The sequence below is a fragment of the Scyliorhinus canicula genome, chromosome 15 (genome assembly GCF_902713615.1).
Source record: "Scyliorhinus canicula chromosome 15, sScyCan1.1, whole genome shotgun sequence".
NCBI lineage: Eukaryota > Metazoa > Chordata > Chondrichthyes > Carcharhiniformes > Scyliorhinidae > Scyliorhinus > Scyliorhinus canicula.
Window position 1 is genome coordinate 28,121,653 of NC_052160.1, and position 27,301 is coordinate 28,148,953.

The following is a 27,301-nucleotide window of genomic DNA, read 5'->3' on the forward strand; positions in this document are numbered from 1 at the left end:
GCTGTAGCGTGGCTAACCGGAAGATGGGATTTGGTTCCTCCAGTTTGCGTTGCGCTTCACTGGAACATTGCAGCAGGCCAAGAACAGACATGTGGGTATGGGAGCAACCGCACAGTGCATTCCAGTATCTGGACTGTGCAGTACTGAAGGAGTGTTGCAATATTGGAGGTGTCGTTTCCAGATCAGAGATTATGATGTGACTTCTCAGGTGGATGGAAAAGATTCCATAGTATTACTGGAACAAGTCCCTCCCCCCACAAACTGTGTCCTGTTCCCTTTTGGCCCAATGTCTCGTTATACCCTGCGCTGCGCCCGCCTGCAAAGCGGACGGCGCTCCCGCTCCCTCTGCTGCTCGCCGGCGGTATAGCAGGCGTCGTGCGTCAGGACGCTGCGCGCGTGCGCGCGATGGGTGACGCGGAGTGAGCGGGACGGTTTGCGGGGTCCCTCTGCTGCTCGCCGGCGGTATAGCAGGCGTCGTGCGTCAGGACGCAGCGCGCGATGGGTGACGCGGAGTGAGCGGGACGGTTTGCGGGCCCGAGCAGCGCAGAGTGCGAACGGAGAGAGCGGAATGTGAGTGGATGGGGGAATCCGTGTCCATCGGGGCCGGGGGCCGCCCGTCTGCAGCGGGGGTCGTCTCGCCACGCTTGGGGTGGCTCGCGGTCGCTGCACTGTGACGCCTGTAGACGGATGAATGCTCCTTTGTACAGGAATAGAATCTCGGTGTAGAACGGAGCCTGAGGCCTAGCGAATGAATCCTATTGACTTGTTTGGATGGGGGAGGGGAAACCGGGACTGCTGAGTGGCCCATTTGCCGGGCTTGAGCCATTCCCCCCCAACCCCATTGACTGGTCGTGGGGGTTGTTTCCACCCACCTTAACTGACTACCCCTCCCCCCAAATATCCACCCTCCACCTGTACCCTTAATAGTGAGTGGGCTTGGTTCTGGGCCATGAGATTGGTCGTGTCAGGACGAATGAATATAGTATAGCCTTTAGATTAACTATGGAAAAGGGCAAAGACTAATCAAAAATTTAAAAAAAGACTAAATAGGAATGGTTAACTTCAATGAAATGCGAATGGCAAATGAGCCTGGGCAAATTGCAATCCAAGATTGCCAACCAATACTGTAATTATATAGGAGATGATTCGGGTGTAGTTAAGGTACATTCCCATGAGGTGGGGTGGTTCGTTGGGTGGGGGGCAGTTCAGTAGGGCAGACAGCAGAGTACCCTGGATGACTAACGCTAATGACGTAAGAGGAATGATGACCTGTATCTGTATAACACCTTTAAGATAATGAAACATCTCGAGACACTTCACAGGAGTATGCTAAATCAAAATATAACAGTACGACTTTGTGAGTTAAGACACAGGGAGCATAGGTTAGTGAGGGTACACGGCGAGACCAACCAGTACTGTGATGGAATAGTCAAATCTGGAGCTAACAAGGGCACGAGAAGGAAGCAGAAAAATTGGGTAAATGGCAAATATCAGGTTGATAATACAAATGAGAATCAGACTAACAAAGTTCAATGAGGAAATGAAAAAGGAATTAAGCAAATCGAAGGTATGAGAAGTGACTGGCAGCTATCAGAAATGGAATGCAAAGGGTGGCATTCAATTAAGGGGCAGTAGTTAGCACTGCTGCTCAGGGCGCCGATGACCCAGGTTTGATTCCGGCCCCGGGTCACTGCGGAGTTTGCACATTCTCCCTTTGCCTCCATGGGTCTCACCCCACACAACCCAAAGATGTGCAGGTTGGGTGGATTGGTCATGCTAAATTGCCCCTTAATTGGGGAAAAAATGGGTATGCTAAATTTAAAAAGAAAGAAATGAAATGCAAAAATTTTCTATGGGCATTAAATATTGAAAGGATAGTTAACAAAGGAATTTGGCCACTGGGACCAAAAATGAGACATTTAGGAGGCAGGGTATAGCTGAGATACTAAATAAGTACTTTGCATCAGTCTTTACTAAAGAAGAGCTATTGGAGTCATAATGAAAGGAAGGCAATTGAAACATTGGATGGGCTAAATATTGGCACGAGGTGGTAATGCAGGAAAGTTTGAAGTGATACATTTTGGTAAGAATGAAGAGAGGCAGTATAAACCATAGCGTACAATTTATGGAGTTCAAGAACAGACATGTGGATGTAGTCATTTAAAATAAATTGTATACCCAATTATTATTTAAGTTTTATTGGCACAGGTTATATGAAAAATGTTTTTAGATGGTTGATTTTTATATGTGGGATGCGGATGCTGTTGGCTGCATTAACATTTATTTCTTATTCCTAATTGCCTTTGAGAAGGTGATGAGCTGCTGATGTTTTTAAAAATAAATTTTGAGTACCCAATTCATTCTTTCCAATTAAGGGGCAATTTAGTGTGGCCAATCCACCTACCCTGCACATCTTTGGGTTGTGGGGGCGAAACCCACATAAACATGGGAGAATGTGCAAACTCCACACGGACAGTGACCCAGAGCTGGGATTGAAGCTGGGGCCTCGGTGCTGTGAGGCCACAGTGCTAACCACTGGGCCACTGTTTTGCCCTGTGAGCTGCTGACCTGAACTACTGCAGTCCATGTGTTTTGGGAACATCCACAGCGCTGTTAGGAAAGAAAGTTTCAGGATTTTGACCCAGTGATAGTGAAGGAATGACATTATACTTCCAAGTCAGGGTGGTGTGTGGTTTGGAGGGGGGCTTGAAGTTGCCGTGTTCCCCTGCATCTATTGCCCTTATCCTTCTAGGTGGCAGAGGTCATGGGTTTGGAAGGTGCTTTTGAAGGCGCCTTGGTGAGTTGCTGTCGTGCATCCTATAGGTGCTGCTGACATTGTGTGTTGGTTGTAAAGGAATGGTGTTGAAGGTGATGAATGGGATGCCAATCAAGTGGGCCACTTTTCCCAGCGTGATATCCAGCTTCTTGTGTTTTTGGAGCTGCACTCATCTAAGAAAGTGGAGACTGTTCTATCATACTCCTGATTTCTGCCTTGTAGATGGTGGTCAGGCTTTGAGGAGTCAGGAAATGAGTATTTGCAGAATTCCCAGTCTCTTATCTGCTCTTGTAACCATGGTATTTATATGGCTGATTCAGTTCAGTTTCTAGTCATTGATAACCCCAGGATGCTGACATGGGGATTCAGCAATGGCAATGCCATTGAATGGCAAGGCATTGGTTAGATTTTTTTCTTGTTGGTGCTGGTGATTGTCTGGCACTTGTGTGGTGTGAATGTTACTCGCCACTTATCAGTCCAAGTCTGGATATTGTCCAGGTCTTGCTGCGTATAGGCATGGCCTGCTTCAGTGTCTTGAGGGGTCACAAATGGTGCTGAAGCTTATTTTTAAAACAATTTAGAGTACCCAATTTTTTTTTCAATTGAGGGCCAAATTAGTGTGGCCAATCCACCTAACCTGCACATATTTGGGTTGTGGGGGCAAAACCCATGCAAACACGGGCAGTGACCCAGAGCCAGGATTGAACCTGGGACCTCAGTGCCGTGAGGCAGCAGTGCTACCCACTGCGCCACATTGCTGCCCCTGCTTATTTTTTTAGATAAAGAAATTATTTTATTAAGGCATTTATAATTTTAACACTTTCAAATGGAAAAATCCAACAAAGACAAAAAACTCACCATTTCTGAGCTAATGATGGAGGGAAGGTCATTGAAGCAGCTGAAGATGGTTGGGCCTAGGACACTACCCTGAGGAGCTCCTGCAGTGATGTCCTGGGACTGAGATGATTGACCTCCAATAGCCACAGCCACCTTCCTTTGTGCTAGGTATGACTCCAGTGAGTGGAGAGTTTCACCCCTGATTCTCATTGACTCCAGTTTTGCTCGGTATCCTTGCCATACTTGGTCAAATGCTGCTTTGATGTTAAGGATGGACGCTCACCTCTCCCCTTGAGCTTGCTACTTTGTCTATATGCCAATCAAGACTGTAATGAGATCAGGGGCTAAATGCCCGAGAGGGTGATGGGGGAAGATTCAATTGTGACTTTAAAAAGGGAATTGGATACTTATCTGACGGGAAAACCATGCAAAGCTGTGGGGGTGGGGGTGGGGTGGGGCGGGGGGGGGGGGCAGGTGAGGTCTTCCAGCAGTGAGCCAGCATGGACACACAAAACTGAATGGCCTCAAGTATTCTAACCGTTCTAGAATTCAATGATTAGCACTGGGTGATTTGAGCACCTAAGCATGCTCTGGGCTGGTGTCCACGCATATTCACTCCTCGGCAGGAGTTATTGACAGTGATAAGTTATTGGTGTTGAAATTAGCTTTTATAAGCACCTTCCATGATCTTAGGATGTCCCAAATACAGCCAATAAAGTACTTTTTGAAGTGTTGCCACTGCTATAATGTAGGAAACTCGGTAGTCAGTTTGCACTCAGCAAGCTCCCACAAGCAGCAACATGGGCAGCATGACGTCACAGAGGTTAGTACTGCTGCCTCACAGCGCCAGGGTCCCAGGTTCGATTCTGACCATGGGTGACTGAATGGAGTTTGCTCGTGCTCCATGTGCCTGCATGGGCTTTCTCTTGGTGCTCTGGTTTCCTCCCACAGTCCAAAGATGTGCAGGTTAGGTGGATTGGCCATGCTAAATTGCCCTTTTGTATCCAAAGGTGGGGTGGGGAGTGGGCCTGGGTAGGTTGCTCTTTCGGAGGGTCGGTGCAGACTCAATGAGCCAAATGGCCTCCTGCACTGTAGGGATTCTATGGTGATGAATTTTTAAAAATAAATTTAGAGTGCCCAATTCTTTTTTTTTCCAATTAAGTGGTAATTTAGCATGGCCAATTCACCTACCCTGCACATTTTTGGGTTGTGGGGGTGAGACCCATGCAGACATGGGGAAAATGTGCAAGCTCCACAGGGACAGTGATCTCGGGCCCAGTGCTAACCACCGCACCATGTGCCGCATGAGAGAAACATAGTTAACGATTCGATTCGGTATCGCTCTTTAGAGCACCAGGGAGAACTCCCTGCTCTTCTTGCTTGGAAATGTTTATGTCCACCAGTGATCAGAAATGGGGACACTTGGTGTCTTTCCTTCACTCTCCCAACTCTGCCACAAAGGTCAATAGAAGCACCTATTTCATTTTTGATTTGTTTAGTATTCTGGCTGAACTGATGCTGAATCCAGGCCTTCCTTGCTATGTAACATCAACCCTGATGCTGGGACATGTGATAAAGCTGAGCCCTTTCTGACTTGTGATTGCCCTTGAGAAGGATAGAAAGACTTGTGTTTATATCAACCCTATCTAATCTTTTGAAGCAAATCACCAAGTCATAGAAATGATATTATGTGGTGGCCATTTTGTGCAGGCTTTCATCACCTTGTCCTTGCTGAACTACATTGACTCGAGTTTATTGTTATTTCAAATTTAAAGTTCTCATCCATGCATTCAAATCCCTTACTATCTCTGCAATCTCCTTCAGCCCCGTGTTTCTCCGGGTCTGGCCGCTTGCAAATCCCCCAATTCCTGAAAATGTGGGATCTTCACTTGGAATGATAGTTCCTTAACATCTTATTGTTTCTGTCTGAGATGATCTGCTCATGTCAAACTGCATTTACTGTTGCTACTGCCACTGTGGTAATTTGCTGGTGATCTTCATTCTCATCAGTCACAGCGTGCAGTGTAACAACTCACCAAGTCAGGGCGGCATTGTGGTTCAGTGGTTAGCACTGCTGTCTTATGTCACCGAGGGCCCGGGTTCCATCCTGGCCCTGGATCACTGACTGTGTGGAGTTTGCACATTCTCCCCATACCTGTGTGGATCGCAACCCCACAACCCAAAAAGATCTGCCCCTTAATTGGGAAAAATAAAGAATTGGGCACTCTAAATTTATTTTTAAAAATTCACCAAGACTTGGTGACCGCACATTTCAAGCTGATAACTACCACCTAAAAGGACAAAGACAGCAGATTCACAGGAACACCACCACCTTGAAGTTCCTCTTCAAGTCGCACACCATTCTGACTGTTGCTGGCTCAAACTCCTGGCACTCCCTCCCTTTCTTAATTTTTCCAATTAAGGGGCAATTTAGCGTGGCCAATTCACCTACCCTGCACACCTTAGTTGTGGGTGAGACCCATGCAGACATAGGGAAAATGTGCAGACTCCACATTGACAGTGACCTGGGGTCGGGACCGAACCCGGGTCCTCGGTGCTGTGAGGCTGGAACTCCCTCCCTAACGTCTCTGTGAATGTACCTACAGTACATGGACTACAGTGGTCCTAGAAGATAGTTCATCACCACCATCCTCTAGAGCAATTAGGGATGGGCAATAAAAACAGGCTTAGCCAGTGATGCCCACAATCCCAGAATGAACAATTTAAAAAAAAAAAATTGTTGGAGGGACAATGCAGCTGTGCTGCTAACTAGAAGCTAAGGCCAAAGTTAAATTGAACTCGGAAGGAAATTTGTTCTGTTACCAGGCATTACACTGATTGTGAGGGGAGCGCGTGTAAACTCTGATTGGAGCCTCTATCTGTGCTGTCAAGCCTTTGCACGCTCTCATTGTCAGAATACATAGTGGAAGGAGAATGTTGATTATCAGTTGGGTGGATCTGCAGTAAAGGATCGTGTTGATGGTGACAAGATTTGATGGCTTGTAACCTATGACTTATGGAACAGAGCACATGTGGACATTGCATGGCAGAGCTTCAGTGAATGATCAGTCAGATAACTACAGAAACTGGCAGTGTGGTGGAGAATTATTGTTGTCTGTGACCAGCTGGTTTTGCCTTTTTAAAAATAAATTTAGAGTGCACGGCCAATCCACCTACCCTGGACTTTCTATGACTTGGTGAATTGCTTCAAAGGATTTGCACTGGTAGTATTGAGCATCAGCATAAAAATCTAATTTAATCTGGTACCAATCTGTATGATTAAAAGAAAAGTAAACCACGGTGAGCGCATCACAGTATACTGGAGAGTTACTGGGGTGGAAAGGATATAACCAGAGTAGGATTTTCAAGAAAGTGGGCAAGTGTTGAGTGTTAGGGTTCATGAGCCATTGTTACTTCTATATCCACTGTTCAGTCAAACTTCTTGGATGTGGAGACCAGCCACAACCTAATTGAATTGCAGAACGGGAATGAGGGTCTGAATGGCCTCTTGTTCCTTTGTGCTGCAAAAATAGGAAATGCTAGAAATACATAAGTCAGTCAGTGCCTGAAAGACAAGAGACTTGTCTGCACTGTTATTTTCTCTTTGATTCTGAAGGAGCTGTTTCTATGTTGTTAGCCTGATCTAATTTCAGGTCTGAATAAGGTGCTTTTCTCCATCTTGTGCAGAGTTATGGGTTGTTCTTTCACACACACCCCATTTGCTTGGGGCCGTAATTGTTGACAGCTCCTTGTTCTCTTATACTCAGTAATTCCTGAAATTCTCTCTTTTTTTTCTCTGAACAGGGCTCCTTCACCAACCAAGCGTAAAGAACACACACAAGAGAAATCCAAAGACAGGAACAAAGAGAAATCCAGCATTAAGGAGTCAAGTGAGAAAGAACGAGGTCGTGATAAGACGCGCAAGAGGAGGAGTGCCTCAACTGGAAGCAGCAGCACTAGGTACAGGGGGAGTGGATGGGCTGGGGACCAAATACAATCATGTAGGCCACTGCTACATAGAGCTGGGGCCTATATGAGATTTTAATTTTTTTTCCCTTGGGCAGGAAGGGCTCAAGTGTGGGATATAGCTTGCATGGAGCAGCAGTGTGTATGTGCACCAATATGCTAACCTAAATTCTTTGTAAAAAATCCATCGGTGGTTCAATGGTTTCTTGCAGTATGAGCATGATATTTTTTAAATGCCGTTCATACTTACTGACATTATAGCGGGCCGGGCTGCAATTCCAGCCCAGGATCGGCGACTTGAGCGCATATCTAAGCAGATGCTCCAGTCCTGTAACAATTGAATGTTGCATTGTTGGAGGTGTTGTCCTTTGGATTAAAGGTAAAACAAGTCACTTCTAGCGGCCTATTGCGCTGTCAAAAAGCTGGGAGTTCTCCTGAGTCCTAGGCAGCTTTTCTCTCTCAATGACAACAGCAGGTGCACTACTCTTTTATTTTGTTGTATGTGGCTCTTCATGCTGTAGAATTACATTTACCTGCCAAACAATAATGACCGTCTTTCAGTGGTCAATTCATTGTATGCAAAGAGCTTGGATATTAAGGAGATGCGATTTATTGTGAGCCACAGCTCAGAGAGCCTTTGGGGCATTACTATAATGTCAGGGGCAAAATGAGCCAGAGTTTTCACTCCAGCCGCTGTTTATTATCACAGGCTAAGATCAGGTAACTTGGAACATTGTGTGATAAACCACAAAACTGCTGGTCTCTGTGGCTTCATCTGCATGGTACATCTATCCAGAAAGGTTCTGGCAGCAAAACCAGGTTCAGTTTACTTTAGTGACATACTTTGCCATCTAGTATGCAGCAGACTGATGTCAGCCAGAGAGTCTTGCTTTTACGCTGTATGCTTGGAGCATTGAATAGAGAGCAGTGCACATGACTGAGATCGGAAAGTCAAGTGTGTATCTACGAAAGTTGGACGTGACTAAATAAAATGTGATTCTGCTCTTGTGTTGAGATGTGAAGGGCATTGATCAGCCTGGATCCTGGGCTTATCTGCTGTTTGCATTGATGCTTCCCTCTCTTTTGGTAATTGTCTCTGTCATATCTTTAGTTCTAGCTCCAGTTCGGGATCCAGTTCCACCTCTGCCTCCAGCAGTGGATCGAGCTCATCCTCTGCCTCCAGTCGCTCTGGAAGTTCCAGCAGCTCCCGTAGCTCCAGTTCCAGCACTTCCTCCGGATCTCCAAGCCCATCCCGGCGCAGACACACTAACAGGAGGCGCACTCGTTCAAAGTGAGTACAGTAAAAGCCCATGCAACCAAAGCTGTCCCAAGCAAGTCAGTAAAACTTGGTCTTTGGCGCAACAAACAGATCTTGTTCAGACTTCCGGTATGGACTTGGTCTTCCGGCTGTGATTAAACTACAAAATCAGAAAACATGAGTTCAAATCCCCGCAATTGCCATTTGGAAATTTGAGTTTAGTTTTTAAAAAATCTACCAATGGGCTATTCAGTAAAAGTGACCATGAAGCTGTTGGATTGTTATAAAATCCCAACTGGTTCATAATGTAACAAAAAGAGGAAATGCTGGAAATACTCAACAGGGCAGACAGCATCTGTGGAGTCAGGGTCATTGATCTGAATGTTTCTTTCCACAGATGCTGCCCCCGACCTATTGAGTATTTCCAGCACTTTGTTTTATTTCAGACTTCCAGCATCTGCAGTATTTTATTTTTGTTTTAGTTGTTTATTAATATCCTTCCGAGCAGGTAACCTGCCCTCCTTATCCAGTCTGGGCCTTTATATTACTCCATATTTACTTTATATTACTACTCTTAACTTTCCTCTAAAATAGAGCATAAACTCCCATAAAAACAGAATTTTTGAGGCTCATCTTTTAGGCAAAAGGTTAGGTTTATACGGGTAATGTTTTTGAGGGGCGTACTTCTAATTAAAAGTTAAGGTGGGAAGCCATCGCTGACACATATTGAAACACCTGATCAGCACACTCATCATTTGAATACATGTCTGAACTGTCCTAAACCGTGGAACTTATCTTTACTTTCAACCATGATGCCAGGTCTTAAACGGTCTGTCGTGCACCAGTTAGCTAACCTGTTACTATGAAAATTTATTTTTCCAGTTCCATGAACTTTGAACTATACATGGAACTCCATCTTTCAGGTAGCATTGCATTTGGTTCCAGATTTATCCTCTTTTTCTGTCCTCGTGGTGTTATCCGAATGTACTGACGACGTGGTCCTCCCACCAAAATCCTGGAGAGGTAACTTTCAGAGGATCCATGATGTGGAGATGCTGACATTGGACCAACAGGTTTGTTTCAAAACAAATCTGTTGGACTTTAATCTGGTGTTGTAAGACTTCTCTCAGAGGATCGGTTCAGACACGATGGGCCGAATGGAATTCTATGGCTCACCACCACCCCGGAAACTAGGGATGGGAATTAAAGGGCAGCCTTCGCAGCAAAGTGTACATCCTGAGAGTGAATTTGTAAAGTTGACCACGGGATCACTCCTTGTTCTGTTAAAGAGCTAGTTAATTTATTTTTTAAAATATAAATATAAATGAGTGCCCAATTCCTTTTTTTCCAATTAAGAGGCAATTTAGCATGGCCAATTCACTTACCCTACACATCTTTGGGTTGTGGGGGTGAAACCCACACAAACACGGGGAGAATGTACAAACTCCATACGGACAGTGACCCAGAGCTGGAATCGAACCTGGGACCTCGGCACCATGAGGCAGCAGTGCTAACCACAGCGCCGCCATGCGGCCCACAAGAACTAGTTAATTTCTTTTTTTCCCCCCATAAATTTAGAGTACCCAATTATTTTTTCCAATTAAGGGGCAATTTAGCGTGGCCAATCCACCTATCCTGCACATCTTTGTTGTGGGGGTGAAACCCACACAGACACGGGGAGAATGTGCAAACTCCACACGGACAGTGACCCACGGACAAACTCCACACGGACAGTGACCCAGAGCCGGGATCAAACCCAGGTCCTCAGCGCCGTAGGCAGCAATGCTAACCACTGTGCCACCGTGTTGCCCTCAAACTAGTTAATTTCTAACGTGTTAATTATATAACTGATTTGATGTGTAATCTGAGGAGAGTTGTTGGCCCTCAGCTGTGAAGAAGCCATACAAAGAACCAGAGGCGGCATGAAGGGAAACACAGAGTTGTTTGATCTGGAATGTCTGCCCTTCCTGGAAGGGAAGCAGATTCAGTCGTAGTTTTCAGAAATAAATTGCTTAAATACCAGAGGTTGAAACACTTACAGGGTTCTGGAGAACATCAGGGGACTGGGACTAATTGGCTAGCTCGGACTAATTGGCTAGCTCTTTCAAAGAGTTGACCCTGATCTGATGGGCTAAATGGGTTCACCTATGCCGTATTGTTTCCTTCTTCGATTCTTTGATTGTACAAGTGAGTTTGCAGGGCTGATTTGCCAGATTTATTTGGGGGGGGGGGGGGGGAGAGAGAGAGGGGGAGGGGGTGTTAGGGCTGCAAAGGCGTTGGCTCGGCTATTGAGGAAGATTGGGGGGTTAGACCTGTGGAGACTTTTACACCCGAGGGACTGGGAATATTTGTTTTTCTCCCCAGTGCTCAAGGTGTTCTCAAGGATTGACTATTTGTGGTGTGAAAGGCACTGTTGGCCGGTGTTAGGAGTATTCGGCAATTGTGATCTTGGATCACGCTCCGTACGTGGATGGACATGGTATTGGAGAAGGGGGCAGCCCAGAAGTCAGGGTGGCAGATGGATGTGGGGTTGATGTGGACCGGAGCTTCTGTGACAAGATAGGGATGGTGATTGAGGAGTATGTGGGGTTCAATTGCATGGGGGAGGTTTTGCCGTTGGTTGTTTGGGAGGCTCTAAAGGTGGTGGTAAGGGGCAGGTGATCTTGTTTAAGGCCAAGGTGGCTAGGGAGGAGAGGGAGGAGCACCGACAGTTGGTAGAAGAGATTTTGGGGGTGGATGGGAGGTACGTGGGGGACCGGAACTCCTGGCAAATAGAGCAGAGTTGCAGGCGAGATTTGACCTCTCCTGCACGGGGAAAGTGGTACGGCGGTTGAGAAAGACAAGGGGGTCTGTTTATTAGTATGGGGAGAAGGCAGGGCGTATGCGGCAGGTCAGCTTTGTAGGGGGGGCTGCGACGAGGGAGATAGTTTGGGTGCGGGACGAGACGGGGGGGGGGTGGTGGGTGGGGGGGGGGGTGGGGGGGGGGGGTGGGGGGGTGGGGTGGGGGGGGGGGGGGTGGGGGGGGTGGTGGGGGGGGGGGGGGGGGGGGGGGGGGGTGCGATGGTGGTTCCGGAACAGATTAATAAGGTGTTTGAGGAGTTTTTATAGGGACTCTTATAAGTTTGAGCACCAGTGGATAAGCGGGAGATGAGGGGGTTTCTGGGTGGGTTAGTGAGCCCGAGGTGGGAGAGGTGGAGAGGGCAGGGCTGGAGGAAGCCGGTGGGAGTGGAGGAAGTGAAGGTGGCCAATCGGCAGGGTGCAGGTAGGGAAGGCAGCAGGGCCAGATGGGTTTTTGGCCTAATTTTATAAACTGTTTAAGGATAGGCTGGTTTGCCGTGCGATGGTGGGGATGTGGGAACGCGATGGACAGGGATGTCTTACCTCAAAAGGTGGGGCAGACCTCCACCTTATTGCTTAAGAAGGACAAGGATCCGGTGGGAGTGTGGGTTGTACAGACCCATATAGAATAAAATAGAATCCCTACAGTGCAGAAAGGCAATTCGGCCCATCAAGTCTGCACCAGCCCATGGAACTAGCACCCTACTTAGACCCACGACTCCACCCTATTCCCATAACCCCACCAACTTTTGAACACTAAGGGGCAATATAGCATGGCCAGTCCATCTAACCTACACACATTTGGGCTGTACGAGGAAAACAGAGCACCCAGAGGAAACCCACGCACACACGGGAGAAAGTGCAAACTCCACACAGTCACCTAAGGTTGGAATTGAACCCAGCTCGCTGGAGCTGAGACAGCAGTGCCAGCCACCGTGCTGCCCATTGCGTCTCTACTGGCAGAGGTGCTGGCTTTAAGATTAGAGGGATGCCTTCCAAAGGTGATCGGGGTGGACCAGACGGAATTCGTAAAGGGAAGACCGTTTGACCTCAAATGTGAGGAGGCTATTGAATGTGGTGCTTTCTCCGGAAGAGGGAAAGGAGATGGAGGTGGTGATGCCGTTTGTAGTAGAAAACCTGTTTGATCGGGTGGAGTAGAGTTATTTGATGGCTGTGTTGGAGAAATTTAGTATTGAGCCGAAATTTGAGTTTGTGGCGTGGATGCAGCTGTTGTACAAGGAGCTGATGGCGAGCGTGTGCACAGATAATATGAATTCAAGGTACTTTGCATTGCTCTGGGGTACGAGGCAGGCATGCCCCATGTCCGTCCATCTCTTTCCCTCCTCCCATCTGCATTGGCTACAGAGCCATCGGCCATTGCACAGAGCAGCTCGGGATTGTAGAAGGGGATAATGAGGGGGTGGAGCATTGGGTGTCCTTGTATGCTGATGACTTGTTGTATATTTTGGAACCGAGCTCTTCAGTGGGGAGCTTAATGGCGTTGCTTGAGAGATTTGGGACATTTTCAGGGTGCAAATTGAATCTGGGAAGTGAGTATTGTATGGGGGGGGGGGGGGGGGTTGCTGCCATTCCGTCTGGCAGCGTCTCACTTTAGGTATTTGGGGGCAAAGGTGGCTCGGGATTGGGTATAGAGCTCCGGAAGTTCAATTTCACTAGCTTGGTGGGGAGGAATGAAGGCTGACTTGCTGAGGTGGGACAATCTCCCTCTGTTGTTGGCGGTATGGGTACCGGCAGTAAAGATGTAATATTTTGCAGCGATTCTTGGTTTCTGCTTCAGTGCCTGCTGTTCTTTTTGTCCAAGGTCTTTTTTTAGGGCGGGTGGACAGGCTGATCTCCTCGTTTATTTGGGCAGGGAGGGTGGGCAGGATTTTGTTGGGAGGAGGATGGGGTGTCCATGGAAGGGGTTAAGGTGCAGTGGGAGGAAGAGCTGGTGTGCACATTCTCCCTGTGTCTGCGTGGGTTTCACCTCCACAACAGAAAGATGTGCAGGTCCGGTGGATTGGTCACATAAATTGCCCCTTAATTGGGGGAAAAAAATAATAATTGGGTACGCTAAAAAAAAAAGGAGTTGGTGGAGACACTGGAGGAGGGTCAATGGTGTGAGGTCCTGCGGAGGATAAATGCCTCGACCTAGTGTGCGAGGCTGGGGCTGATGGCAGTGTATATGGCGCACCTTGCAAAGTCTAGGATGAGCCAGCTGTTCGAAGTGGTGGGGGGATGTCTGAGCGATGTTGGAGGGACCCTGTGAAATGTTTTGGTCCTGCCCGAAGCTGGAAAGGGTTTTGGAGGTCAGGGTTCAGCACCATTTCGGGGGTTCTACATGTGGCGGTGGAGCCCGGTCCCCTGGAAGCCATATTCGGAGTGTTGGACTGGCCAGAGCTGCAGGTGGGGTGTGGGGGAAGATGTTTTAGCCTTTGCTTTGCTGATTAGTCACAGTTGGGGCTTGTTGGGGCGGAGATCAGTTTTGTCACCCTATGTGGCAGGGGGTCCTGCTTGAAGGTTTTGGCCTTGGAAAAGGTGAAATTCGCACAAGGGGGGGGGGGGGGGGGGGCGGTGGAGGAAGAGTGATGGGTTGCACAATATTTGGGGTTTGTTTATTTTGTATTTTGGGGAGTTGGTTACCATTGATTGCTGGGGGAGGGGGGGTTGGGCCTAATGGGTTGGGAGGTTTGTGGGTTTGTTACAAATTGTAAATATGTTGAAAATCTGTGGAATACAATACTTTTTAAAAAAAACTTTTGGTTTGATACGTTTTGACTGTCCGCTGAGTTCACAATTTAAGATTGTAACCTCTGACTCCATTTTCTGGGAGGCGGCAGCTAATGATGATGATTCTGCTGTTCCTCTTGGACACATTGGTTCTTTTTTGGTTTGTCTCTTCACCTTGTCCACTACCATCTACTTTTGCCTTGCACCCTCATCACTTTTGCCACTTCTTTCTTTCATTAATGGGATGTGGGCATCGCTGGCAAGGCCAGCATTTATCCCTAATTGTCTTGAGAGGTGGGGGTGAGCTGCCGCCTTGAACTGCTACAGTTCATGTATAGGTGCCCCCCAGTGCTGGCAGTGAGGGAGGGATTCTAAGATTTTGACCCAGCACCAGGAAAGGGACAGCAATATTCCCAAGTAGGATGGTCTGATTACAGATTGCCTTGCACTAGCTCCCTTTTAGATGATCAAGGTCATGGGTTTGGAAGGTGCTGTCAAAGGAGACTTTGTGAGTTGTGTACACACCGCTGCCACTTTATGCTAATCGTGGAGGGAATGAATGTTTAAGATTTAATCTCTCCTGCCTTCCCTCAATCACAGACAATCCATTTTGTTCTCCAGCTTCCAGAGGAACCAGCCGCTGTATCTGCTGAAACCTGTTACATCTATATTTCCAGTTCTGAGAAAGGGCCATTGACCTGAGAAGTTAATTACTTCTCTTTCCACAGATTCTGTCTGACTTGCTGAGCATTTTCAGCTTTTTCTGTTTTAATTTGGACTTCCAGCATCCAGTGTTTTGCTTTTGAAATCCACAATGTTTTCATATACAGTTTTAGCTCAATGTGTTATTAAACGCACCAAAACAAAAGGTTTTGGTGTCAAAAACAAATAGTTAAAAACTGTTAAAGGAAATCTCTGCCTTGGTGAAGAATGACACTTGTTTTTTTTGGTATAAATTTAGAGTACCCAATTCTTTTTTCCCCAATTAAGGGGCAATTTAGCATGGCCAATTCACCTACACTGCACTTCGTTGGGGTGTGGGGGTGAGACCCACGGAGACATAAGAACTAGGAGCAGGAGTAGGCCATCTGGCCCCTCGAGCCTGCTCCGCCATTCAATTAGATCATGGCTGATCGTTTGTGGACTCAGCTCCACTTTCCGGCCCGAACACCATAACCCTTAATCCAGGGGTGGGCAAACTAGGTATTTCTGCGGCCCACCAAGTCATTAAAAAAAAAAAAAAAAAAATTTTTTTTTTTTTTTTTACAAAAATTTTTTTTTATTTTTTTAAAAATTTTTTTTACGGTTAATGGGGGGGGGGGGGGGCTGTTGGGTTACTTACTGGTATAGGGTGGATACGTTGACTTGAGTAGGGTGATCATTGCTCGGCACAACGTCGAGGGCCGAAGGGCCTGTTCTGTGCTGTACTGTTCTATGTTCTATATGAGGCGCCCAGAATCATAACCGGGTGAAGTAAATATTTTACTTAATATACTATGCGGCCCTTTGTGAATTGTGAATTTCTGAATGTGGCCCTTGCACGGAAAAGTTTGCCCACCCCTGCCTTAATCCCTTTATTCTTCAAAAAACTATCTATCTTTACCGTAAAAACATGTAATGAAGGAGCCTCAACTGCTTCACTGGGCAAGGAATTCCATAGATTCACAACCCTTTGGGTGAAGAAGTTCCTCCTAAACAGTCCTAAATCTACTTCCCCTTATTTTGAGGCTATGTCCCCTAGTTCTGCTGTCACCCGCCAGTGGAAACAACCTGCCCGCATCTATCCTATCTATTCCCTTCATAATTTCCCCCCTCATCCTTCTAAATTCCAATGAGTACAGTCCCAGTCTACTTAACCTCTCCTCATAATCCAACCCCTTCAGCTCTGGGATTAACCTAGTGAATCTCCTCTGCATACCCTCCAGCGCCAGTACGTCCTTTCTCAAGTAAGGAGACCAAAACTGAACACAATACTCCAGGTGTGGCCTCACTAACACCTTATACAATTGCAACATAACCTCCCTAGTCTTAAACTCCATCCCTCTAGCAATGAAGGACAAAATTCCATTTGCCTTCTTAATCACCTGTTGCACTTGTAAACCAACCTTCTGTGACTCATGCACTAGCACACCCAAGTCTCTCTGAACAGCGGCATGCTTTAATATTTTATCGTTTAAATAATAATCCCATTTGCTGTTATTCCTACCAAAATGGATAACCTCACATTTGTCAACATTGTATTCCATCTGCCAGACCCTCGGCCATTCACTTAACCTATCCAAATCCCTCTGCAGACTTCCAGTATCCTCTGCACTTTTCGCTTTACCACTCATCTTAGTGTCATCTGCAAACTTGGACACATTGCCCTTGGTCCCCAACTCCAAATCATCTATGTAAATTGTGAACAATTGTGGGCCCAACACGGATCCCTGAGGGACACCACTAGCTACTGATTGCCAAACAGAGAAACACCCATTAATCCCCACTCTTTGCTTTCTATTAATTAACCAATTTAAGAGACACAGGGAGAATTTGCAAACTCCACATGGACAGTAACCCGGGGCTAGGATCAATCCCGGGTCTTTAATGCTGTGAGGCAGCAGTGCTAACCACTGTGCCAACGTGCCACCCTAAAGAATGACACGTGCATACCCTCATTTATTCTTTCATCAAACTCATATCCCAGATCTAACATTCACGTGGGGTTTTGCTGTAGTGGGTGTACATGGTTTCTGCTTGCTTTATTTAAGAATTCAATATGATCTGGATTTGATGTTCCATTTTATTAGCACAGTATTTTGTACAGCATATACTGAGCTGGTTAAACTGAATGCCCAGAATCAGTGGGAATATTTTGTTCTCTGTCAGTGATGCTACATATGGGGGAGAGGGGGACACGTAAGCTGATGTTTTCTCAAGCAGTTACCCTGCATTTCCTATTCGATCAGCATTTATTTCACCATTCCTTTGTGTATGTTTGCTGAGGGGCTGTGAAGACACCAGCTTCCTGAGGAGGAGTGGCAGGCACCGGCTTGCCGCTGATGTGCTCTGAATCAACCCATGCTGGATCACTGGTTATCATGGGAGAGCTGTGAGGTTTGCAGCCTGCTCTCCAACACCTCTCCAAACTGAATGGATTTGGGGAAAGCCTGTCCAGTGGACATCTTCCAGGATATTAAGTAGAATTTTCATGCAATATGATATCTTCATTTGTTATGAGTTTGTACATTTTCCTTCATGTAGGGTGCTCTATCATACTGGTGCCCAAGTCTCCTTCCCAGCCCCATTGACATGCATATGAAGCTTTAAACAAGGCATTTGGAGCTTATTGGAGTTTAGATGATTGGTGACGACATGTCTGTTTATTTGAACTGTCTTCAATTAAATCTTTTCCACCTTTCTTCTCTTCTGGAGACGTTGACATGAGTCTTGGTCACCATCAGTTGCCTAGCTCTGACCTTTGACAGTGATGACCAACCCCATCACAGGTTTAGATTTAGAACAGTACAGCACAGAACAGGCCCTTCGGCCCTCGATGTTGTGCCGAGCAATGATCACCCTACTCAAACTCACATATCCACCCTATACCCGCAACCCAACAACTTCCCCCTTAACCTTACTTTTACTAGGACACTACGGGCAATTTAGCATGGCCAATCCACCTAACCCGCACATCTTTGGACTGTGGGAGGAAACCGGAGCACCCGGAGGAAACCCACGCACACACGGGGAGGACGTGCAGACTCCGCACAGACAGTGACCCAGCCGGGAACCGAAACTGGGACCCTGGAGCTGTGAAGCATTGATGCTAACCACTATGCTACTGTGCTGCCCCAAAGGTGTAACATCAAATTTTCTGTCTGCACTGGCAGAACAGTCAGGCAATAGGCAGCTCTGGGGAAGCTTTTCAAGCTGATCTGCCTTGTTCTCAGTTTGAACAGCAGTATGCAATGTACCTAACTCCAGAGTTGAGGTTGAAGATGAGCCACGATCTTAATGAATATTGGCTCGAGGGGCCATATGGTCTACTGGTGCTGTTAATTTATTTTGCTTAAAGTGCATCAGGCAATGAATTGGACTCGACCATCAAAGGCATTCTTTGCAGTAAACTGTGATCTACTCCAGGTGTAGATATAAGCTAATGTTTGTTACACTTTCAGATCTAAATCCCCAAAACGAGATGACAAGGAAAGAAAGAAAAGAAGTCCGACTCCCAGACCGACCAAAGTACACATCGGCAGGCTGACCAGGAACGTGACCAAGGTGATGGTCAAACTATGATTGTACATCAATCTGAGGTGAACTGCAGCCTTGAATGAATGGAGCTATTGGGATTTTTGAAGGAGAGGGCACTGGGACCCTGTGGCTCTGGTCTACACAGTGCAGGTTGACGTGGATCGAAGAACTTCCTCTGCCAGGATTTTACGCTTGAATGAGTTGTATTGTTTGTGCCTGCATTTTGAAATAAGTGCCTCCCTCCATGCTGGGCAATGACCTAGCTTCCCCTTGGTGCCATGTGTTGACACTGCTACATTGTATCTGCATGTGGGCACCACAACATGCAACAAAAGTTAGGAGGGGAGTGAACAGTTCAAAAAAGAAGGGAAAGCATTGTAGAAGTTTAAGTGTGGTAGCTGGAATGGGAGAGGGAAGTGTGAAGGTGAGGGAAATAGAGGCAATAGAAAGCCATTGTTGGAGACATGGAAGAGTTTAGATTTCAGCAGGTATTTGACCATGTGTATCGGGTAAATCTGTATTCTTGTAGATATCAACAGATCTTATCTAACTGATTTAGGATTTATCCTCTAATGATGGAATGGAAATGAATGTTGCTGAACCAAACTCTGGACTCACAAAGTAGGGCAGAGCAGTGAGAAGGTAATGCAAGTACAGTAGATGCTTGGTTTGTCCGCAGGATGGTGAGGTCTTGGGCCTCTTGGCTGTAGTTTGGGTGCCCTCCTGTAAGGGCTATTCTTGTGGGATTTGGACACTGGTAAAGGAAGCTTTATATGGGAGTGCTTGATGCACCAGATGTTTGAAATGGAAAGTGTTCCACTCCCCAGCGATGCCATCCCTCAACTCCGTTGGGAAGTTGTATTCAACCTGAATCTCATCGGCTCCCAGCCCAGCAATGCCTCGATTTTAAAATTTGAGTCTTTATTTTCAAATCCCTCCATGGTCTCACCTCTCTCTGTCTCTCTAATCTCCTCCAGCCCTGCGGCCCTCTTGAGATATCTGCAATTGTCTAATTCTGGGTTCTTCCTCATCTCTGATGCTAATTGTTCTAGCAAAGGTGAACGAGCATTCAGCGTTCTAGGGCCTAAGCTCTGGTATTCCTTCTACATTTCTCTGCCTCTCTAAAATGCTCCTTAAAGCTGACCACGCTTTTGCTTATGTCTCCTAATATTTCTTTGTAACTCTGTCAGATTTTGTTTTATAACGCTTCTGTGAAACACTTGTAATGTTTTATTACATTAAGAATGATGTATGTGTACAAGTTGTGGGGTGAATGAATGTCCCACTCAGCTCTGTTCTCTGGTGCTGCAGGCCATGACTGTCGCTCTTTCTCTGCCACAGGAGCACATCATGGAGATCTTCTCTACATACGGGAAGATCAAGCTGATCGACATGCCGTTGGACCGCTCACACCCCCACCTGTCCAAGGGCTATGCTTACGTTGAGTTTGAGAACCCGGATGATACAGAGAAGGCTCTGAAGCATATGGACGGAGGTAACAGCTAATGCAGGGACACAACTCCACTTTGTGGCTTTAACACAGCAGCAATGGGTTAGCAGTCATCTGAGGAATTAGTCAAGTAAGCCTTCTCTGAGCTGCTAATGCAATTTTATCCTTGTGTAAGGAGACCAAAAGTGTTCTCAGTACTCCAGATGTGGTCTCACCAACACCCTATGCCAGTGGTTCCCAATCTTTTCAGTAACAGTGCACTTCACTAAGACAAACAATTTCATGGCACACCCATATTTTTCAGCTGAATTGATTGCTCATAAACATCGCATTTACTTAATTTACAATGGTTATGGTCTTACTAGAGAGGCTTGCGCCATACAATTGAAATTCAATGGATCAGAACAATTGAAATTTATGGACAGAGCAAAACGCAAAGTTGAGTTAATAGCAACCGGTTTAGTGGGAAAGCTGGGGCTGCTGGTGTGCACAGAGCCTTTTGATCCAGGAGGGAATTGATGAGAGAGCCAGCTCCAAAGCTTGCTCCGCTGATGAGCCCTCCCTCCTGTTTTTTTTATGTATGCCAGTGTTGAAAATGCAAGCTCTTAGAGGTATGGTGTTGGAAATGGCCGGATAGTCATGTGCCACAGTCAGCCAAAACACATCCAAAGACACCTCTCCAAACTTCATTGTGCGATCCTCCCACAGCTCTGCATATTCCTCTTTTTCTTTTAATGTCAGCTTTTATGATGAAGAAGAATAAAGTGGATCATGTACCCAGTCATAGTCTTCCACATTTCTAGAGGGGAAGTAGTACAGTAGTCCCCCGTTATACCGCGCTCCGCAATACCGCGGTTCGCGATATACCGCGGGGGGGCTGATGGACCCCAACTGTCAGTTGTGTCAATTTCAGCAGCCGGCTCCGGAGAAGGAAGCTGCTCTCACTGAAATAATCAGCCCGCCGCTGAAATTGACACTGCCCGCTGCTCTCTCCCTCCAATCCAACTTTTAAGTTTTAATGTTTCTGATTAGAGGGAGAGAGCAGCCGGCAGTGTCAATTTCAGCGGCCAGCTGATTGTTTCAGTGGGAGAGCAGTTTCCCTCTCCGGATCAAAGTGAGCCGTCCGCTGAAACTGACACTGCCGGCTGCTCTCCCCTCCAATCACAAACATTAAAACTTAAAGTTGGATTGGAGGGAGAGAGCAGCGGGCAGTGTCAATTTCAGCGGCCGGCTCACGTTGATCCAGAGAGGGAAGCTGCTCTCACTGAAACAATCAGCTGGCCGCTGAAATTGACACTGCCGGGGGGGGGGGGGGGGGGGTGTTGGGGGGGGGGGAGAAGGGAGGGGGCGGGTGTTGGGGGGGGGGGGGGAAGGGAGGGGGCGGGTGTTGGGGGGGGGGGGAGAAGGGAGGGGGTGGGTGTTGGGGGGGGGAGGGGAGAAGGGAGGGGGCGGGTGTTGGGGGGGGAGAAGGGAGGGGAGAAGGGAGGGGGCGGGTGTTGGGGGGGGGGGAGAAGGGAGGGGGCGGGTGTTGGGGGGGGGAGAAGGGAGGGGGCGGGTGTTGTGGGGGAGAAGGGAGGGGGCGGGTGTTGGGGGGGAGAAGAGAAGAGGGGGGGCGGGTGTTGGGGGGGAGAAGAGGGGGAGTGGAGAAGAGGGGGGGGAGAAGAGGGGGGAAGGGGGGGAGGGGGGGGAAGGAAGGGGGGGAGAAGAGGGGGAGGGGGGAGGAGGGGAGGGGGGGAGAGAAGGGGGGGGAGAAGAGGGGGGGGAGAAGAGGGGGGGGAGAAGAGAGGAGGGGGGTGTGGGGGGGAGAGGAGGGGGTGTTGGGGGGGAGAAGGGGGGGGGGAGAAGAGGGGGGGGCGGGTGTTGGGGGGGGAGAAGAGGGGGGGCGGGTGTTGGGGGGGGAGAAGAGGGGGGGCGGGGTGTTGGAGGGGGGTGTGGGGGGGTCGGGTGTTGGGGGGGGGTGTTGGGGGGGTGGGTGTTGGGGGGGAGATGATGGGGGGGGCGGGTGTTGGGGGGGAGAGGAGGGGGGGCGGGTGTTGGGGGGGAGAGGAGGGGGGGGGGTGTGGGGGGAGAGGAGGGGGGGGCGGGTGTTGGGGGGGAGAGGAGGGGGGGCGGGTGTTGGGGGGGAGAGGAGGGGGGGCGGGTGTTGGGGGGGGAAGGAGGGGGGGCGGGTGTTGGGGGGGAGAGGAGGGGGGCGGGTGTTGGGGGGGGAGAGGAGGGGGGCGGGTGTTGGGGGGGGAGGGGAGGGGGGCGGGTGTTGGGGGGGGGGGGGGGGGGGGGGGGTGTTGGGGGGGGAGAGGAGGTCGGGCGGGTGTTGGGGGGAAGAGGAGGGGGGCGGGGTGTTGGGGGGGGAGAGGAGGGGGGGCGGGTGTTGGGGGGGGAGAGGAGGGGGGGCGGGTGTTGGGGAGGAGGGGAGGCGGGTGTTGGGGGGGGGAGGAGGGCGGCGGGTGTTGGGGGAGAGGAGGGGGCGGGTGTTGGGGGGGGAGAGGAGGGGGGGCGGGTGTTGGGGGGGGGAGAGGAGGGGGGCGGGTGTTGGGGGGGGGGGAGAGGAGGGGGGCGGGTGTTGGGGGGGGAGAGGAGGGGGGGGGGGACCCCCCTGCGGGTGTGGGGGGGGCCCCCCCCCTGCGGGTGTGGGGGGGGGACCCCCCCCCCTGCGGGTGTGGGGGGGGACCCCCCCCCTGCGGGGGGTGGGGGGGGGACCCCCCCTGCGGGTGTGGGGGGGGACCCCCCTGCGGGTGTGGGGGGGACCCCCCCTGCGGGTGTGGGGGAGACCCCCCTGCGGGTGTGGGGAGACCCCCCTGCGGGGGCGAGCCGGAGGGTGTTGGGGGGGTTAGAGGGGGTGAGCCGGAGGGTGTGGGGGGAGAGGGGTCTAGTTGGAGGATGTGGGGGGAGAGGGGGCAAGCCGGAGGAAAAAAAAAGAAATTGACACTGCCGGCTGCTCTCTCCCTCCAATCAGAAACATTAAAACTTAAAAGTTGGATTGGAGGGAGAGAGCAGCGGGCAGTGTCAATTTCAGCGGCCGGCTGATTATTTCACTGAGAGCAGCTTCTCTCCGGATCAAAGTGAGCCGGCCGCTGAAATTTTAATTGGATCCACGATGGGGGTTTTAAATTTATTTAAAATCTATGCTAGCGCTTCCCATTGTGAGTCTACGGGGGTCTGACCTCTCCCCCCCCCCCCCCCCCCCCCCCCCCCGTAGACACTCAATGGGAAGCGCTAGCATAGATTTTTAAATAAATTTAAAACCCCCATCATGGATATCCGCGGCTCGGTTACAACGCGGGTGGGGGTCTTGGACCCCAACACCCGCGTTATAAAGGGGGACTACTGTATTCAAATTTCTCTTGCAGCGTTTTGAGATGTTGGGAGTATGAGACTGCACCTTGACAGCTGTTGACGTGTTAATGGAAACATTTCAAGTGAATCCCCTGCCACTGCCTCTTGCAAAAGGCCCAGTTTTGACCTAAGGCCGTGAAGTTTAGTCAGGAACGTCTTGTTCTTCCCTCGAATTTTAGTACTCAGCTCATTCATTTTCATTTTTCATTTCATTTTCATTCAGACGGCTCAAAATGTCGGCAACATATACAAGCTTAGCCCACCAGTAATGATCAGATAGTAACTCTTTATGTTCATGCATTGTTGAAAACTCAGTTCCCTCCAGAGCTCATGAACATGGGAGTGAATCTTCCCCCACGATAACCATCGCACCTCAGTGTGTATCAGTAAACTCTGATGCTGGACCTCCATATCTGCACACACAATAGTGAACAAATGTGATTTCAATGGCTGTGATTTTATGTAATTCCCGATTTCACGGCTTGTCTTAAATAATCTTTATTAGTGTCACAAGTAGGCTTACAATGAACTTGCTGTGAAAATCCCCCAGTTGCCACACTACGGCGTGTTTTCGGGTACACTTGAGGGCAAATTCAGAATGTCCAATTCACCTAGCTGCTCATCTTTCATCACGTGGGAGAAAACCACGCACCCTGAAGAAACCCATGCAGACACAGGGAGAACGTGCAGACTCCGTCCGCACAGATAGTGACCCAAGCCGAGGATCGAAGCTGTGAAGCAATAGTGCTACTGTGTGGGCAGCACGGTGGCCTAGTGGTTAGCACAACCGCCTCACGGCGCTGAGGTCCCAGGTTCGAATCCCGGCTCTGGGTCACTGTCCGTGTGGAGTTTGCACGTTCTCCCCGTGTCTGCGTGGGTTTCGCCCCCACAACCCAAAAATGTGCAGAGTAGGTGGATTGGCCACACTAAATTGCCCCTTAATTGGAAAAAACTAATTGGCTAATCTAAATTTATAAAAAAAAAATATTTTAAAAAATAGTGCTACTGTGCTACCATGCTGCTAATACGGAAGCTAATTCTGGTGGCAGTATTTTGGCTACTAGAGCTTCACGGTGGAGGATACAGTGGTTGGTATGTCAGGATTTTGCTTTCACCTATCTGACAAATCCTCATACTTTGCCCATCACGGAAGCTGCCCCATCAGTGCAAATGCTACAGCACATGGCCAAGGTAACTTTGTTTTCCTTCAAATAAGTATCTGTTATCCAAAATATTTCCTCACCAGTTACATGACCCAGTAGCTCCTTAAAAAATAAAATATAGGCAGTCCTGTGCAGTTGCAGAAGTTCTCTCGCAGTAACTCACTGTCTGAAGCATGTTGTATAAATATGATTGCATCTCGGTCTGATTGCAATGGACTCTTGTCTGTCTGCATTTAACCAGTTTTTGTTATGTGCAGGTCAGATAGATGGCCAGGAAATAACAGCGACTGCCGTGTTGGCTCCTCGACCCAGGCCTATGACACGGCGGATCACGCCACCACGTAGGATGCCACCACCTCCTCCCATGTGGCGCAGAACCCCACCACGAATGAGGAGAAGGTTAGTTACAAGATTGCTGTTTGAATAGCATTATTCTTTGGTTGAGGGGGGGGGGGGGGGGGGTTGATTTTTAAGCACATGACTGGGGGCTGCATGACCGGGACCAGTGCAGTGCATGGTTTTCTGGCCCAGGCATGGGTTTGCCACCCTGTTTCAACACAGGTTGTTGTGTGGGAGATACAGATCTGATCTAATACTTGTCTCCTGCCGCAGGTCTCGGTCACCTCGCAGACGGTCACCAGTCCGCAGACGATCACGGTCGCGATCACCAGGACGGCGGCGCCACCGCAGCAGGTCCAGCTCAAACTCCTCACGATAAAGACTGTGAAATCTCAGGGGATTCTGTCCCCAGTCGAAGCCTTGAAATGGAGCTCAAAAGTACATCGGAAATTTAATGAACTTTTCCCGTCCGTCTCTTACTCTGTTCAGGTTGTGTTTTACTTCAGTTCCATAATTAGGTGGGTGGGTGAACAAGGGGAAAAATTCTGTATTTTACATGTTTGCACATAATGCGTGTGTGTTTGGGATAGGGTGGGGAATAGAAGGCAGGAGGATAACCCAAGACTGTGAGAGTGAATCATCACTACGCCTGTATATTAAATGTGGGCAGATACGGAACACTGTCCAGGCATCGAGTTATGATCATTATCAGGACGATACCTAATGTTTTCATTGGTACCGTTGATGGTAGTGTAGAGTCCCTCTGTCAGATTGGCCTCATAACAAACACAGCATTGTCGAGATGAAGTAGGTGCTACTCTTGAGTTACACTGTCCTGTCAATGCAATGGACTGGTTTGAACTTTGCTCCATTTATCCAATCCATGTAAGAAATGAAATGAGAGGTAATGTTTGGGTTCAAATGTGAGATTTTATTAATGGACGGCAACATTCTGCAGGAGCTTTGAGTATTGAGCAGTAACCCTGTCCAATTGCTCTGGATTTTTGTATTGTTTTTTTTAGTTGGATCCTTTACTGTATTTATACCATTTTTGTGTATAATTTCTGTACTTCAATAAACCCAGGATCATTATATGATAGTCAGTGAGGGTTTTATTACACAAGGAACTGGCAATAATACATGCAAAGATAATCCCGCAAACGGTCCCAACAAATCTAGTGCTGATGAGCTGTTTGAAGTGAACATATGCCTCAGCGAGGTGTCCAGTATTTGTGTTTTGGGTGTTTACCCTAGTAAAGAGTCACAGCAAGACTCTTTTAAGCTATGTATTTTTTATTTGCATTCCAATAAGTTTGTATTTCAGAGTGCTTAAATGCACAGGGCACAGTAAAGGCCCTAACAACAGCCCAGTGATGATGCTGAAGACCTGTGCATCAAAGCTTGTTAAACTGTTCTTATGACGTTGACACATATATATTGAACAATGTGGAAAATTAACCAGGTATATCTTTTCCACAAAAAAAAGCCATGATCAATGTAAAGCAGCCCATTTTCAATCAGTAAAGTGATTGATAGAGTGGTCAGTACTGCCAAGAAGTAACACATTCTGACACTGTTTTGTTTCTACCAGAAACACTTGTCTTCGACCTGAATCCTGGAGTCAGGTGCTTAATGGCAAGGTGTGGCTGAGAGTAACTGCATTTTTCTTTAAGGCAACCTTTGACTGTTTAGGCCAAATGAGCTTGAGAGAAGCTGAAGCCATTGGCAGTCAAAATAAAAAGCCTCCAAGGCTGGAGTCATACCTGTAACAAGTGGTTGTTAGTGACCAATCATCACAGCCGCAGGACACTGCTGCAGGAATTACTTTGTGTCCTCAGCTGTTTCAGTAATAACATTTCCATTTTAAGGACAGGAGTGTAGGTATTTTTTGATAATTCCAGTGCTCTCCTCCAATAATGAAGGAGCTGTGTTGGGGCACAGTAGGATCTGGATAAAGTCTAAGCTTGGCCTGGTAAGTGATAGCAAATATTAACATGTTGGGCAATGGCCATTTCCAATAGCCTCCATTCCCAAATCTCTGCAGTCTAACATGCAACAAGTCCGATTCTCCTATCACTTGTTGATCTACAATGATTCCCAGTGGAGCAATATCTTTATTTTAAAATTATCATCTTTGTTTTCAAGTCCCTCTGGGACCTTGTTCTTCCCTACCTTGTAATCTCCTCCAGCTCTAAGACCATCTGAGATATCTACACTCCTAGTTCAGTTTTGCTGTGCATTCAGTTGCCTACAACCCAAGCTCTGAAAATCACTCCCTATCTTGCTTTCTCCCCTTAAGACCTGCCCCTTTGACTAAGCTTTTGGTTCATTATGTGGCTCGGTGTCATATTTTATACTGCTCCTTGGGACATTTT

General features: G+C 48.2%; 1 protein-coding gene across 2 annotated transcripts; it reads left to right on the forward strand.

The window, feature by feature from the left end:
* Positions 1 to 433: 433 nt before the first annotated feature.
* Positions 434 to 26,018, forward strand: rnps1 (RNA binding protein S1, serine-rich domain). 2 transcript variants are annotated; one of them, XM_038819633.1, is made up of 7 exons: positions 434 to 570; positions 7,418 to 7,573; positions 8,691 to 8,870; positions 18,566 to 18,668; positions 19,983 to 20,136; positions 24,845 to 24,986; positions 25,200 to 26,018. In XM_038819633.1, coding segments are annotated over exons 1-7 (843 nt in total). In that variant the 5' UTR covers positions 434 to 568; the 3' UTR covers positions 25,306 to 26,018. The 2 variants fall into 2 exon arrangements, with proteins under 2 accessions (XP_038675561.1, XP_038675562.1); XM_038819634.1 differs by having other exon boundaries at positions 8,697 to 8,870.
* Positions 26,019 to 27,301: the final 1,283 nt, after the last annotated feature.